Source organism: Quercus robur, chromosome 11, assembly GCF_932294415.1.
Source record: "Quercus robur chromosome 11, dhQueRobu3.1, whole genome shotgun sequence".
In the NCBI taxonomy this organism is placed as follows: domain Eukaryota; kingdom Viridiplantae; phylum Streptophyta; class Magnoliopsida; order Fagales; family Fagaceae; genus Quercus; species Quercus robur.
This window is the reverse complement of record NC_065544.1, coordinates 53,037,792-53,052,427: the sequence shown is the minus strand read 5'-3', so window position 1 is coordinate 53,052,427 and position 14,636 is coordinate 53,037,792. Positions and strand designations below refer to the sequence as shown.

Genomic DNA, 14,636 nt, shown 5'->3' with positions numbered 1-14,636 from the left:
GTTATATGGCATTAAGACAAGACCAGCTGGTCTGCCACAACAACGTTTCCTTTTTTTGGCCATAATTTTGTGCTTTTTTTTTTTTTTGTCTTTCCAAATTTTATTATAGCACAATTTGAGAAGGTAAATGTATTTTGGGCTTAATTGAAGTCCAAAACAGGAAAAGGGCCTTGGCCCCAGATGCTATGGAGTACCTTGGGAAGTTTTAACTAGTTTGAGTTCTAAATTTTAATACCAAAGCAATCCTTTTTTCCCCCTCTAGCATTGCTTAATAGAGTTTGGTTGGGCTGAAACAGGACACGGAGCAGCTCAAAACTGCATTGGAAAGGGAGGTTTTAAAACTTGAGGTAATTTCTTGCAACTTATTTCTGCTTTCAAGTATGATAGCTGGCAATAAGCACTATCTTTTACCATGTCAACTGACCATCTAAATTTTCCTCTTTATTCTTTATTCTCCTTCCCCTTGTCAATTATATTATGAACAATGCATCCATAATCAGTTTGGAATTTGGCGTTGCTATTCAGAGGCAGGCTTGGCCAAATCCTCAATCATTACCTCCTGTAGGCAAGCTTGATCTAGCAAAGATCAAATGTGAACCTGATCATTTGACAATCCCTAATGATGGGACTGATGTATGGGAAATTGATCCTAATCATCTGACGTTTGGAAACAAAATTGCATCTGGGTCATATGGTGACCTGTAAGTTCACACATACACCTATTACTCTTCTTATTTTTGGTTAGGCATACACTAATTTTTTTGTGTTTAGTTAACTAACTTGTTTAATGGAATCAGCTACAAAGGTACATATTGTAGTCAGGAAGTAGCTATTAAAGTCCTCAAGCCTGAGCGTGTAAATTCAGATATGCAGAGAGAGTTTGCACAGGAGGTCTTTATAATGAGGTCTGTTGAACTATGTTATTTGCCTAAATTTTGACCCCGGGATATATGTTCTTCATATCTTATTTGTTGAGGTTGTGTAACTAGGCTTAATATAATTATTTGTGGGCATTAGAGTTAGTTATGAAGACTTAATTCTGTGGAAAAACATGCAGTACAATAAAGGAAACATAGCAGTGATTGGCAGTGAACTAAAGTTTTGTTTTAATTATATTTTGTCACTGTTGATCAACGTCAAAATTCAAATTTTAAAACACAAATCATATATTTCAACCATGGTATAGAATAGTCTAGTTGAGGCGTAGGTGGGTTTTGAGTTCAACTACAATGCTCATTCTGTTTTTGCACGTGCACTTTAACTAATATTGGGTTAGCTTCTTTTTTTGGGAAAACTGTAGGAAATTCTGTGATGTTTTACTGACAACCTTGAATACTCACTTTTTTGAAACTACATGGATGACTTAATAACAACCCCAAGGGAGCAGCATAATCGGTTGGGGACCTTTGCCTCATGAAGTGGAGGTCACTACTGTTCCTCTTGGGGCCAAAACTTGTTTATCTTAAAAAAAAATTTTGATGACGTAATGACAACATTATCTACCCTTACTTTCAACTCTTTGTCAATGACTTTAATGAGCTCTGCTTATTTCAGGATCTTAAATTTACTTTAATACTTGTTTGATTCCCTTGAGTTATACCAATTAGCTTATGTAAGTAACTATGATGTCATTCTTACTTCAGACTACTTATTAACATTCTTCTCTCCCTCTCTCACAAACCCAATGGCTCTTGAACCCACAACCTCGCCCTTCACCCTAGAATTTATATGGGTGGAGGTGCTAGTTGAGCTAGAGCACATTGGTGAACGATCTCACATACACTTTAATTATTGTAGTTAATTAGGTTTAGAAATGATTTTATTTCATATCACAATGAAGTTAAAAATGAGACCATTAAATCATCTGCAAGCAAAATGTATTTGATTTAAGCATATGGAGATCAAATTCTCAACAAAATGTTCTTAAATTTTCTTTCCGGAGACCTTGTATTTATATACTAAATTAATCTTAGATATTGTACATTCAAATCCTTTCTTTTCTTTATCCGTCTATTTTGGAGTTTATATAAGAATGAAAAGAAAACTGAATTGATACTGGTAATAAATTGAAAAGATTGTTTAATTCCTGTATATATTGTTTGGATGTTTCTATGGAAAGGAAAGGAATTTTAAGAAGAAATGGAAGGGAACTTTTTAAAAAAGTTTATTGTTCTTGCTTTTATTTAGAATCCAAAGAAGGTAATTTCAAAAGGAAAGCTTTTTTAACTGCTTTACGTTCTCTTGCCAATAAGCCCTAGCTCAACTAACACCTCCTCCCCTTATAAGTTCTATGGGGAGGGTGAGGTTGTGGGTCGCGTGTGTAATTCTCCATTAAAAAATGGTACTACATTTCCTTTGATTCTACCCAAAGTGGGCATTGAACCCAAAATGGAGCTGAGTGGAATGAAATGAAATGCTACCCATCCTATTCCCTCCCAAATGACATATAAACCACCATCCCTTTTGGGTTTCCCCCATCCAAACATGGTTAAGATGAAGTAGTTTGATAATCTAGCTAACTTCTTTTTATGAGTTGGATGTAAATTAAGTTTTGATTCAACTAAATCCAAAATGTGAAATTGGAAAACCCTTTAAGCTCTCCTTTTACCCTACATCAAATTTTCCTTACATTAACTTGTATCAACCTTTGAAATTGCCATTAACACCCCCACCTGCCTGATTAACTTGTATAAATTCTTCTCTTAGAATTGCAACTTGATTTCTTTTCTATTTGTTTGCTGTTTCTGCTTTTCTTTGTTCATCATTATGAACACCTTGTATTTTCCCTTCCTTTCTTTCATCAATAATATTACTCTTGTTACTGATAATAAAATAAAATAAAACACCACCACCCTCCTGACCTTTGTGCTCCGAGTTGTTCCGTCACCAAAACCTCAATTTTCCATCACCATAACCTCCATTCCCTACCTTAATCGATATATTAATTATTGTACCATTCAAAATTATAGTTGAGTGTACCAAAAACCATCCCCATTTAACCAATCCCAAACCCACTGTCACACATAGCATCTTCATTTTCGTTGACCCATGTAAACTCACTTATGAGCAAGTATAACCCATAAGCATTATCTTTAATTTACCTATCAAAAAAAAAAAAGCATTATCTTTAATTCTTTATTAAGACACCTGACGTAGGACAAGGGGGAATAAGGTAATCTGATTTAGAACACCAGGGACAGATCTGGTATAGCTTGGGTTTTGAAGAATTAGGGTTAGGTTTTGGTGGGGAATCGGCTAGAAAATAATGGGGATTATAGGCTTTCCAAAGGGATAAGGATTAATAGGGTTTTAGGAATGAAATCAAAGGTGAAATTTAAGATTTGGGTTGCTGTGAACAGTAACCGTGAAGAGTAAAATTAAAGAAAATAGATAAATTCTAGGAATCACACCTTGACTTCCTAAACATCACACCTAGGGTTCCTTGGCATCACACTTTGGAGAAGGTTACATCACACAAACCATAAAAGAAAGCATAGCTCTTAAATTCTGAAAACATTCATTAATAATCAACTCAATAGAAAGCACTACAACTCTTTAAATAGAAGACTAATACCTAATCCTAGTTGAACTAGGATTTCTTAAAACCCTAATAAGACTTGGACTTGGACTCAGGCTTTTACTACTAAGCCCAACTAAATAACCAAACTTAAAATAAAGCCCAAAAGAAGATCCAATGGACTGTTAGCACATCCCATTCCAGAATATTATGAAATTACAAAACTGCCCTTGATACATAAAATCAAATAAAATATAATAAATCTGTCTTCCCATTGCCTCCTGCATCAACACCTCTTCTAGAAAATGGAAGTGTAGGCTTTGATTTTGATCATGTAACTTATAATATGCACCAATTGATGTAGTGCATATAGTTTATGATGGTCATTTGCCACTTTCTACTTGTGGCACTATCCAATGAAACCCAATGAGAAGTTAATTTAATTTCAGACACAAAAGTGAAGGAGATCTCTACATTTGAAAGATTTGTGAAGGATGTGTATGTGTATTTTTCTTACAGTTAACTGGAGAACTGGGTTAATTATATTATTTAATAACAAATAGACAAAAGTGTATATTGCAGAACTTATCACATGAAAAGCATCAATTGAATTTTGATGTCTTTGTCAACATTGTTTTTTTACTTCTTTAAATGTTTGCATTTATAATGTCAGTTCTTAACTTTGCTGTTTTCTTTTGGAAACACCCCCCCCCCCTCCCCGGGTGGCAGGATCTACAGTAATTTCTCTATGGAATGCTTGACTCTTTAACATACTTTAACAAACTTCTTTTGAACATTTCAGAAAAGTTCGACATAAGAATGTTGTACAATTCATAGGTGCATGTACCAAGCCTCCAAGCTTGTGCATTATAACAGGTGAATTCCAATGCATTTGCAATTTTTATTTGGCTTTTAATAAAAATAAATTATTATTTTGGTACCTTGTTCTTTTAGAGTTTTTTATTAATGTCATCTCCATTTCAAAGATTTGTTTTTATCTTTAATACTTCAGAATATATGTCCGGTGGAAGTGTGTATGACTTTTTACATAAACAAAAGGGAGTTTTCAAGCTGCCAGCCTTGATCAGAGTAGCAATTGATGTTTCCAAGGGAATGGACTACTTGCACAAAAATAATATAATCCACAGAGATTTGAAGGCTGCTAATCTTTTGATGGATGAAAATGAGGTAAAAGGCATTCAATCTTGTATACTTATCTATGTAGTTTTGTCTATCTTGTTCATATTTGTTTTGGCGTATTATTTTTGTGCAGAGTGTATTTTAGAAATCCACAATATATAGTTACAGTGCAGATATCCTCATAATCTCTGTCTTGATAAGGATCTCTGGTGGTTTAATATTTCGAAAGGTTTTGACCATCTCATACTTGGTAAAATCAGTAGTCTTTCCCTCATAGAATGGTCTGTTTGATTTTTATAAATTCCAGCATGTAAAAGGCCTTATTTGTGTTTACATAGTAATGGTAGTTTCTTGTCTACCAAGTAGATGATAAAGAAAGATACCACATCTTGTTTGTTTTAGATTTTTAATTGTGCTTAAGTTTGTTATGGGTAGACTAAAATTATTTTACATCCCTAAAACAGTTACTCTACCTTGTTTTCTATCTATATTTGCTTTACTTTTAAACCCAGAACTACTCCAGCGATATCTAGCGCTTCTGAAATCTCGTGTACCTCAGTACCTACATATGCATAATCCATTTGTAACAACTTTTTTTGTTTCTCTCAGTGGTATTACATTATTAAGGCATTTGGATTAATTTTGATGAAGCTTTCACACTCATTCCATGACTGTCTATAGTTCTGCATGCTTGTTAAAGAGGTTTTTATAATATGCTTAGCCTTTCAGGTTGTTAAGGTTGCTGATTTTGGGGTTGCTAGAGTAAAAACTCAATCTGGAGTTATGACTGCAGAAACTGGAACATATCGGTGGATGGCTCCTGAGGTATTAATTTATTTTATATTAAATCAGGGAGCCTCTAATTATTAGAAGTTGTTTGAAAGGGTTCCAATGTATACTGACATCTGCCTTTCCAAAACCTACATATTTTTTTAATTATATTTGTTTTTTATGAAATTTCATGTGATGCTTCTTCTTGTGAGAGCAGTATGGAATAGCTTATTACAATTTTCAATAACCACGGGATTATATAGCCATTCTTGAATTTAATATGTTATGTGGCTACTTTCATCGGGTATGAAGTAACTAAAATTTTCTTTTGATCCCTGCTTATATTATCAATTTCAAGTGGAATGTGGGTGACAGTAGAGTTGTAAGTTGTTTTGTTGAGTCTGTTGACCTACTGGTAGAAAAGGAATCCATTTGAAATGGTGGGATAATGGTCTGCTACAGTTGCTAGTCCATGTGATCATATTGGATGGGCTCGCATTACATTGTTTTTGGACTTCTTGGTCTACCATGATACTGATTTTCATGGCAATCAACTTCTTAGACTTAATTTATAATATTGACAATGAATTTGGTATCAGGCCAGTGGCTGTAATACAAGACTATGTTCCCAAAATAAGCCTTGTGGATCAGTCAGGAGAAAAATTGACTTTGAAATCCTGAATATTTTATCCAAGACATTACAGGTTTTTCTGTGAAAATTTTTCTTTGGTGCTGGGAAGGATTTCTCATCCTTCTGTCATGTATGACTTTTTGTTAGATATGATGTATTTATTTTTTTTCTTCTTGTTAAAGAGTGCGGGGAAAAAAGAATTGGAAAGAAAAGAAAAAACAGATTTGATGAGAAGTGGCATACAAGAAAACAGCTAATAGCCATCTAAATTTCTTGCTGTATGAGTTTTGCTCTTTCTTATTATGAATGGGTTTATAGCATAAATTTTTTGCTTGGCAGCAATTGTTTTCCATCTTCTATTAGGAGTGTTTTTCATCTTCTACTAGGAGAGTGATCATTTTGTCATTTTCTTACCAGAGTCGTTTTTTGCATTGAAGGTTATAGAACATAAGCCTTACGATCACAAGGCTGATGTTTTTAGCTTTGCAATTGTATTATGGGAGCTACTAACTGGAAAGGTATTGCTTGGTAGTAGCATTTTTTTTTTCCTTCTTAATTTTAATGAGTATATCTTGTTTCTTGCATCTGGTCCCTTCAACTAATCAATAAAGTATCTCTTGTTTTTCTTGCCAGCTTCCATATGAATACTTAACCCCATTGCAAGCAGCTGTAGGGGTGGTTCAGAAGGTAAAATATTTTCTGAACATCATTGTTGAATAAGTGTATTTATCATTTGCCAATGATGTCATGTCTGAACTATATTCAAATCATATCGATCAAAGCTCAAGCTTTGAGACCAGTTACCAAACTGGCTTAATGCCTACCCTTAATCAAAAATGGGTTGTCTTTATTTGATTGGATGAATATATCTGGTCTTGTAAACATAAATTACATTTTTCTTTGCTATGCTTTCCAGGGTCTACGGCCTATTATCCCAAAGCACACTCATCCAAAGCTTGCTGAGCTGCTTGAGAAATGCTGGCAGCAAGATCCAGCATTAAGACCAGACTTCTCTGAAATTATAGAGATCCTGCAACAAACGGCAAAGGAGGTAAGTTCTTGTTATGAATGCACAACAATGCTTTCGAGTATTTGACTCATACAATCTGTAGCTTAAAATTTGGTATGTTCACGGAACAGGTTGGAGACGAAGGAGACGGAAAGCACAAGGAGAAGTCATCTGGAGGGTTCCTGTCTGTTCTTAGAAGGGGTCATCACTAATGAGGACAGATAATAATTCAGTTAACATGGACCGTAGGATTTTCATGCAGACCATTTGTCACTCTTTACATTAGTATGTACAGTATATTGTTCAAATGATCATCTTTTTCTGATCCTTTCTGATATGTTTACCTCTATCCATTCTATTAACCGGCCATTCCCTTTTAGATATTGTTATACCATTTATCAATTTATAAGCAGGGGTAATGGTTGGGAAAAGAGTAGTTGTAACCATTTACAGATCTTCTACGGCTTTATAATAAGAAATTACTGATGGGAATTTTTCTTTCACTAGTTCTTGACTTTCACGAGTGATATGGTGTGTTCAAGGGTAAATTGCATTAACACCTCCTGAAATTTCATGCTAATGCACTAAGATTTCCTAAACCCTTTTGTTTCACCACTAATTTGGATGGAGCATCGACAGACCGGGGGGGCTTATATTAGGGGGAAAAAGTTCAGGGGGGTGTTAGTACAATTTACCCAATATTCATTGTGGAAACGAGAATAAAGAAATTGGGACATGTCCCTTGGGGCTGTACACATGTACAACCTCTTAATGGGTGGCAAATGGGCGGGTTGGATCATAAATGGGTTGGGTGTGTAATTATCCATTTATCCATTTATAACCCGTTTATATATAAATTAATTATTCTATCCGTCCAACCCATTTAATTAGTAACTTGCTCATTTAACCCAATATGATCAAAATACTTTTAAAACTAGTTGAATACCCTATTGAGTTCCAAAATTACCAAAATACCCAAAATGACTCAAATACCCCCTACACTTTCAAAATTACCAATATACCCTAGAACATCCAAAATGACCAAAATACACCTAGAATGATAAATCTGAGCTTTTAGAAAAACCAAGGGTATATTGGTAAATCTAGCTCTCTCTCTCTCTTTGTGCTGGGTTTGAGTGCTTGTGATTTTGGGAATTTTATCTTTGGTGATCTGTGTGTCTCTAGAGAGAGAGAGAGAGAGAGAATGATGGAGAAAACTAATGGCCTGTTTGGATGTTAAAAAATGGAGGGGGAGTAGAGTAGAGGGAGGGAGAGTAGTCCAATTACCTTGTTTGGAAGATTTTTAAGGAAAGAGGGGGAGGGATTTGGAGGGGTTTGGAGGGGTTTCAACTCCCTCTAACCCCTCATTTTTAATTCCTCCAAATTGGAGAGATTTGGAGGGAGAGTAAAGTAGATAAATTATTGTCCAAGTAAATTCCCTGATTTATCCTTTCTAAATTAACAAAATTACACACAGATTTTATAAATAATGTTTGATTGTTTCCTGAGAAAATTTAAGCATTGACTTCCTGTTTGTTTCCTGAGAAAAAACCCACATCCGGTCCAAGTCTTCTCCTTCAGCAATCGGAAAATCCAACCCCATTTACGTTTGTGCTAATTTAATCAAAAGAAAACGTCCTTTTCTTATTAAACCTCATCAGTGATTCCGATGCCACCATAACCACGCTCCTCCAAAACCGATTCCGATTCCATCTCCGATCCGAACGAGTCGGCGTTCATCTTCGTCGAAATCATGGGTGGAAGTTTACCTTTGTCTGACGTCCTCGACTTGAAGAAAAGAGAGAAAAGCGAGTGATTTGAGTTTTCGGTGATGGAACAAAGCATGGTGGCGCGTCGCTCCCATCGGGACCCGACACGAAGAAGCGGCGCGTGAGCTACTTCTATCAGTCCTCCGCCAGCGGGTCTATCGGTGCCGCCGTCAAGCTCAACAGTGGCGACGCCGATATCGCTTTCAACTGGGCCGGTGGGTTCCATCCACCATGCGAAGAAGCCTGAGGCTTCTGGGTTTTGCTACTTCAAAGATATCGTTCTGGGTTTTGCTAAGATTCAATGAATTTTTGAATTTATTTTTATTTTTGTTAGAATTTATTTTGAGGTAATAGAAATTATTTTACAATAGTAGTTTTATACTTTTATAAGTAGTATTTGATGGAATTAAAATGTTGATTAAATAATTATTTAATCTAATAAATTAATCATAAACTAATATTATAAGTTCATTTTTAAAATAAGGGTAAATGTGTCTATTTAAATTATTTCCTCTCTTCTCTCTCTACTAATTTTAAAAACATCCAAACAAGGTGAAAAATAATTATTTCCCTCTACTCTCCTCCCCACTACTCTCCTCTCTTCTACTCCCCTCTACTCTCTCCTCTCTCTAAACTTCCAAACAGGCCATAAGTTGTTACAGAGGAAAGAAAATATTTTCAAGGAGAAATGCAACAGCTTTGTGATAAACTGGCAGTAGCTGAGCGCACCACAAAGGCAGAAGCACAACTTAAAGAAAAATACCAAATGCAATTCAAGGTTTTAGCGGAAAGGCTTAAAACATCTAATGGTAACACTCGCATTGCCTCAGAAGGGAGAACCATAAGCAATGGATCTTCAAGGCGTCAGTCTCTTGGTGGAGCAGAGAATTTCTCAAAGTCATCCTCCAATGGGTATCTATCAAAGAGAACTTCAAATTCACAGTATGGGCTTCTTAGATCAAACAGTGCTAGCACATTATAATAATAATTAAATAAAAAATAAAAAGATCTCTTCTTGCTATTCTTCAATGGTGGGCTTTCAACGTCGCCATTATCATCATGAACAAGTGGATCTTCCAGGTCCTTCTACATTTCTCTTGCTACCAATTACCGTTTGTTAGATTCCGCTTTTTCATTTAATTTCTATTGTGATTTTTTTTTTTTAATGTGTTTGTTTGGTTACTGAGAAAACCTGAGGGAAAGTGTTTAAGGTTATACTGTTTAGGTAAGTTTTAGATTTTAGAAGGGTTTAGTGGGTGTTTGTGGTTTTATTTAATTTTAAATGGGTTTAGTGGGTATTAGTGGATTTATCCATTTAGACCTGTCTAATTAAATAACCAAATGGATCTTTACCCATTTAACCCAAATATTCAAATGGGTTGGGTTAAAATTTATCCAAAGAAGGTGGGTAATGGACGGGTTCATAGATATGGATAAAAATTGCCACCCCTACCTCCTAGTAGCTTCTTTATGGTGGCTCAATCTAGATGTACTTATTAAGCTGCCTAGAGACAATGGCATAAAGAAAGGTCTCTATGGTCAATATGGAAGTAGGGGCAGTGCAAAGAGATAAAGATGAACCCATGTTTTATGGTTTGCCAGGATTCTCTATGCCATTGGAGGTCCAATTTTTTGGTAGCTACTTTAACAGACAATACAACAAACTTGTCCCATTCTTATCTACTTTAGTGTTAGGTCTACTAGTTCATGTACACACTTGTGGTTTGTGTGTTGAGAACCTGGGATTGAGATCAGGGTATTGCAACTTGATGCAGTATCTCATAGGAAAGGCAAAATAGGCCCAACCCGCGGGTACCCGATTCGGCCCAACCCTAATGGGGCGGGTTTTACCCAACCCGCAAAGCAAATGGGGTGGGTTTGGGTTTTAATAAATTTATATAATAAAAAAAATAAAAATAAAAACCCGAAACAGGTTCATGTCGGGTTCGGGTATTATGTAAACCTGCCCCGAACCCGACCCATATACATATATAATATTTAAAAAAAATTTCAAAATCCTAACCCTAAGCATTAATATCTTCTAAACTCTCTTCATTTTCATTTTTCCTAATCCTAACCCTAACCCAGCCACCCTCTCCCTCTTCATCTCTCAACTCTCTCACTCACAAGGCCACAAGCACAACTCTCTAACTCTCTCATCTCCAGTTCGCCCTCGCCGATCTCGGCATCTCACACAACCCTCCCATCTCCCTCACCCATCTCGCACAACCTATATGGCCATAGCCCTCACCCATCTCGCACTGATACCCTACTAGTTAGCAACCCTCTCACGGCCTTACTCAGCCGTCCCCCTCACGGCCTCGCTCCACCTCGTTCTCCATCTTCTTCTTTTTTTTATCTTTTTTTTTTTTTTCCAGGGTTCAATCATCTCAATCATGTGAGTTTGTGTTTGTGTTTATGATTTCTATGTTTGTGTTTGTGTTTGTGATTTTGAAAGGGAAAATCATAAATCTGAAATTTGTGTTTGTGTTTGTGATTGTGATTTATGTGTTTGTGTTTGTGATTTTGAAAGGGAAAATCGTAAATCTGAAATTTGTGTTTGTGTTTGTGATTTTGGGCCGAGCATGACGGGACAAGGCTCGACGGGCGGGTTTGGGTTTTAAAAAAAGAAAAAACCAATTTATTAAACAAGGCGGGTTCAGGTAATAGGGGTGGGTTCGGGCATAAAGAAACTCATCCCAAACCTAACCCGTTGCCATTCCTAATATCTCATTTCCCTCACAAAATATTTTCACCTTTTTACTTTTTAACCTTTACTCTTTTACTTCTCTTTAATTTTTTTTATTTAATGGTTAAAATTAAGGGTGTGATTGGTAGAGAGGATTTTTTTGGGGGGGGGGGGGGGGGAAGAGAAAATAAGGAGGAAAAAATTTTTGGACGGTGTTTAGTTGGACTCAAGGATGGCAATGGGGCAGGGCAGGTCCGAAGGATGAGGTCTTCGCCCCTGCTTAGCATGATTTTGTCTTACCCCATTCCCGCCACGTACCCGACCCGACCCTACCCTAATGGGGCAAGTTTCACCCGACTTGCGAAGCAAATGGGGCGGGTTTAAGTTTTAATTAAAATAAAAAATAAATAAATAAATAAATAACCCTAAACAAGTTCGGGTATTATGCAAAGCCACCCCGAATCTGACCCATATACATATATAATATTTTAAAAAATTTAAAAACCCTAACCCTAAGTATTAATATCCTCTAAACTCTCTCCTTTTTTCATTTTTCCTAATCCTAACCCTAACTTAGCCACCCTTTCCCTCTTCATCTCTTAACTCTCTCACTCACAAGGCCACAAGCATAACTCTCTAACTCTCTCATCTCCGGTTCGCCCTCACCGATCTCAGCATCTCACACAACCCTCTCATCTCCCCTACCCATCTCGCACAACCCATATGGCCATATCCCTTACCCATCTCACACCGATACCCTGCCAGTCAACCACCCTTTCACGACTTCACTAAGCCACCCCCCTCACGACCTCGCTCAGATACCCTCTCACGGCCTCACTACACCTCGTTCTCCATCTTCTTCTTTTTTTCTAGGTTTAGTCATCTCAATCATGTAAGTTTGCATTTGTGTTTATGATTGCTGTGTTTGTGTTTGTGTTAGGATTTGTGTTTGTGTTTGTGATTTTAAAAGGGAAAATCATAAATCTAAAATTTGTGTTTGTGATTTCTATGTTTGTGTTTGTGTCAGGATTTGTGTTTGTGTTTGTGTTTGTGATTTTGGGCCAAAAAATCATAAATACGAAATTTGTGTGTTTGTAATTTGTGTTTATGATTTTGGGCTGGGCATGACGGGACAAGGCCCGCAGGGCTCGATGGGGCGGGTTTGGTTTGTTTTTTTTTTTTTTTTTTTTTTTTTTAAACAGTTTATAAAACAAGGGCGGGTTTAGGCATAAAGAAACCCGCCCCGAACCCAACCCTTTGCCATTCCTAATATCTCATTTCCCACAAAAAATATTTTCACCTTTTAACTTTTTAACCTTTACTCTTTTACTTCTCTTTAATTTTTTTTATTCAATGGTTAAGATTAAGGGTGTATTTGGTAGAGTGGATTTTAGGGGGGAAAAAAATGATGAGGGAAAACTTTTTGGAGGATGTTTAGTTGGAGTGGGGATGACAATGGGGCGGGGTGGGTCGGGTTTGAAGGATAGGGTCTTCGCCCCTGCCTCGCATGATTTTGTCTTGCCCCATCCCCGTCCCGACCCTAATGGGGCGGATTTTACCCAACCCGCGAAGCAAATGGGGCGGGTTTGGGTTTTAATAATTAAAAAAAAAAAAAAAAAAAACCTAAAACGGGTTCGAGTATTATGCAAACCCGTACCAAACCTGACCTGTATACATATATAATATTTTAAAAAAAATTAAAAACCCTAACCCTAAGTATAAATATCTTCTAAACTCTCTCCATTTTCATTTTTCCTAATCCTAACACTAACTCAGCCGCCCTCTCCCTCTTCATCTCTCAGCTCTCTCACTCACAAGGCCACAAGCACAACTCTCTGACTCTCTCATCTCTGATTCACCCTTATCGATCTCAGTATCTCGCACAACCCATATGGCCATATCCCTCACCCATCTCGCATTGATACCCTGCCAGTTAGCCATCCTCTCACGGCCTTACTAAGCCGCCCCCTTCATGGCCTCGTTTAGATACGACCTCACAGCCTCGTAAGACCTCGTTCTCCATCTTTTTTTTTTCTTTTTCTTTTTTTGGTTTCAGTTGTCTCAATCATGTAAGTTTGTGTTTATGATTTCTGTGTTTGTGTTTTGATTTTGAAAGGGAAAATCATAAATCGGAAATTTGTGTTTGCATTTATGTTTGTGATTTTAAAAGTGAAAATCATCAATCTGAAATTTGTGTTTGTGATTTTTGTGTTTGTGTTTGTGATTTTGGGCTAGAAAATCATAAATATTAAATTTGTGTGTTTGTAATTCGTGTTTGTGATTTTGGGCTAGGCATGACGAGACGGGGCCTAATAGGGCGGGTTTGGGTTTTTTATTTTTTTTTAAACCCGTTTATTAAACGGGACAAGTTCAGGTAACGGAGGCGGGTTCGGGCATAAAGAAACCCACCTCGAACCCGACCCATTGCCATTCCTAATATCTCACTTCCCTCACAAAATATTTTCACCTTTTTACTTTTTAACCTTTACTCTTTTACTTCTCTATAATTTTTTTTATTCAATAGTTGAGATTTAGGGTGTGTTTGGTAGAGTGGATTTTAGGGGGGGGAGGGAAAATGAGAAAATGAGGAGGGAAAACTTTTTGAAGGGTGTTTAGTTGGAGTAGGGATGGCAATAGGGCGGGGCGGGTCCGAAGGATGGGGTCTTCACCCCTGCCCCGCATGATTTTGTCTAGTCCCATTCCCACTTTGCCCCGCATGACGAGAAAAATTTTCTTATCTCATCCCCGCTCCTTAGGGCCCCACAAAATCCCACCTCACCCCACCCCATAAAACTATACTTCTTGTTAATTTGCCCACAACTATTACAATTTTTTTAATAAAATATGTTTCGTTAATAAAAATATACTTGAAATTACAAATAAATTTATCCGATCAAATCCAACTAATTTTTTGTAAAAATTGAATAATATTACCAAAGTGTTTAATAAGACAATATCACAACAAAAATAAAAATCTCATAATACAAAATTAATGATTCAATAGTATATAAATTTGTTTCTAATAAAGACAAAAGAAAATTTTAAATTAGTACCTTATTTCAGACCTTGCTAGAGAAAATAAAGAGGTAGAGAGCCATGTTAGGTAAAAT

General features: G+C 36.5%; 1 protein-coding gene across 17 annotated transcripts in view; it reads left to right on the top strand.

Annotated features, from left to right (window-relative positions):
- LOC126704559 (serine/threonine-protein kinase STY46-like) overlaps nucleotides 1–14,636 on the top strand; it is a 38,226-nt gene that overhangs the window by 3,870 nt on the left and 19,720 nt on the right. For 4 of the 17 annotated variants that reach the window (XR_007648223.1, XM_050403541.1, XM_050403550.1 and 1 more), the window contains exons 7-11: nucleotides 297–347; nucleotides 526–701; nucleotides 798–905; nucleotides 4,320–4,393; nucleotides 4,530–4,705. Coding sequence is in view for 16 of the 17 variants with exons in the window: in XM_050403541.1 (XP_050259498.1) it covers nucleotides 297–347; nucleotides 526–701; nucleotides 798–905; nucleotides 4,320–4,393; nucleotides 4,530–4,705 (585 nt within the window). In the remaining variant the exon portion in view is untranslated. Of the gene's footprint in view, nucleotides 1–296; nucleotides 348–525; nucleotides 702–797; nucleotides 906–4,319; nucleotides 4,394–4,529; nucleotides 4,706–5,386; nucleotides 5,483–6,476; nucleotides 6,578–6,692; nucleotides 6,747–6,975; nucleotides 7,111–7,199; nucleotides 7,572–14,636 lie in introns of those variants that run through there. The other 13 variants (XM_050403542.1, XM_050403551.1, XM_050403547.1 and 10 more) reach the window with 9 other exon arrangements.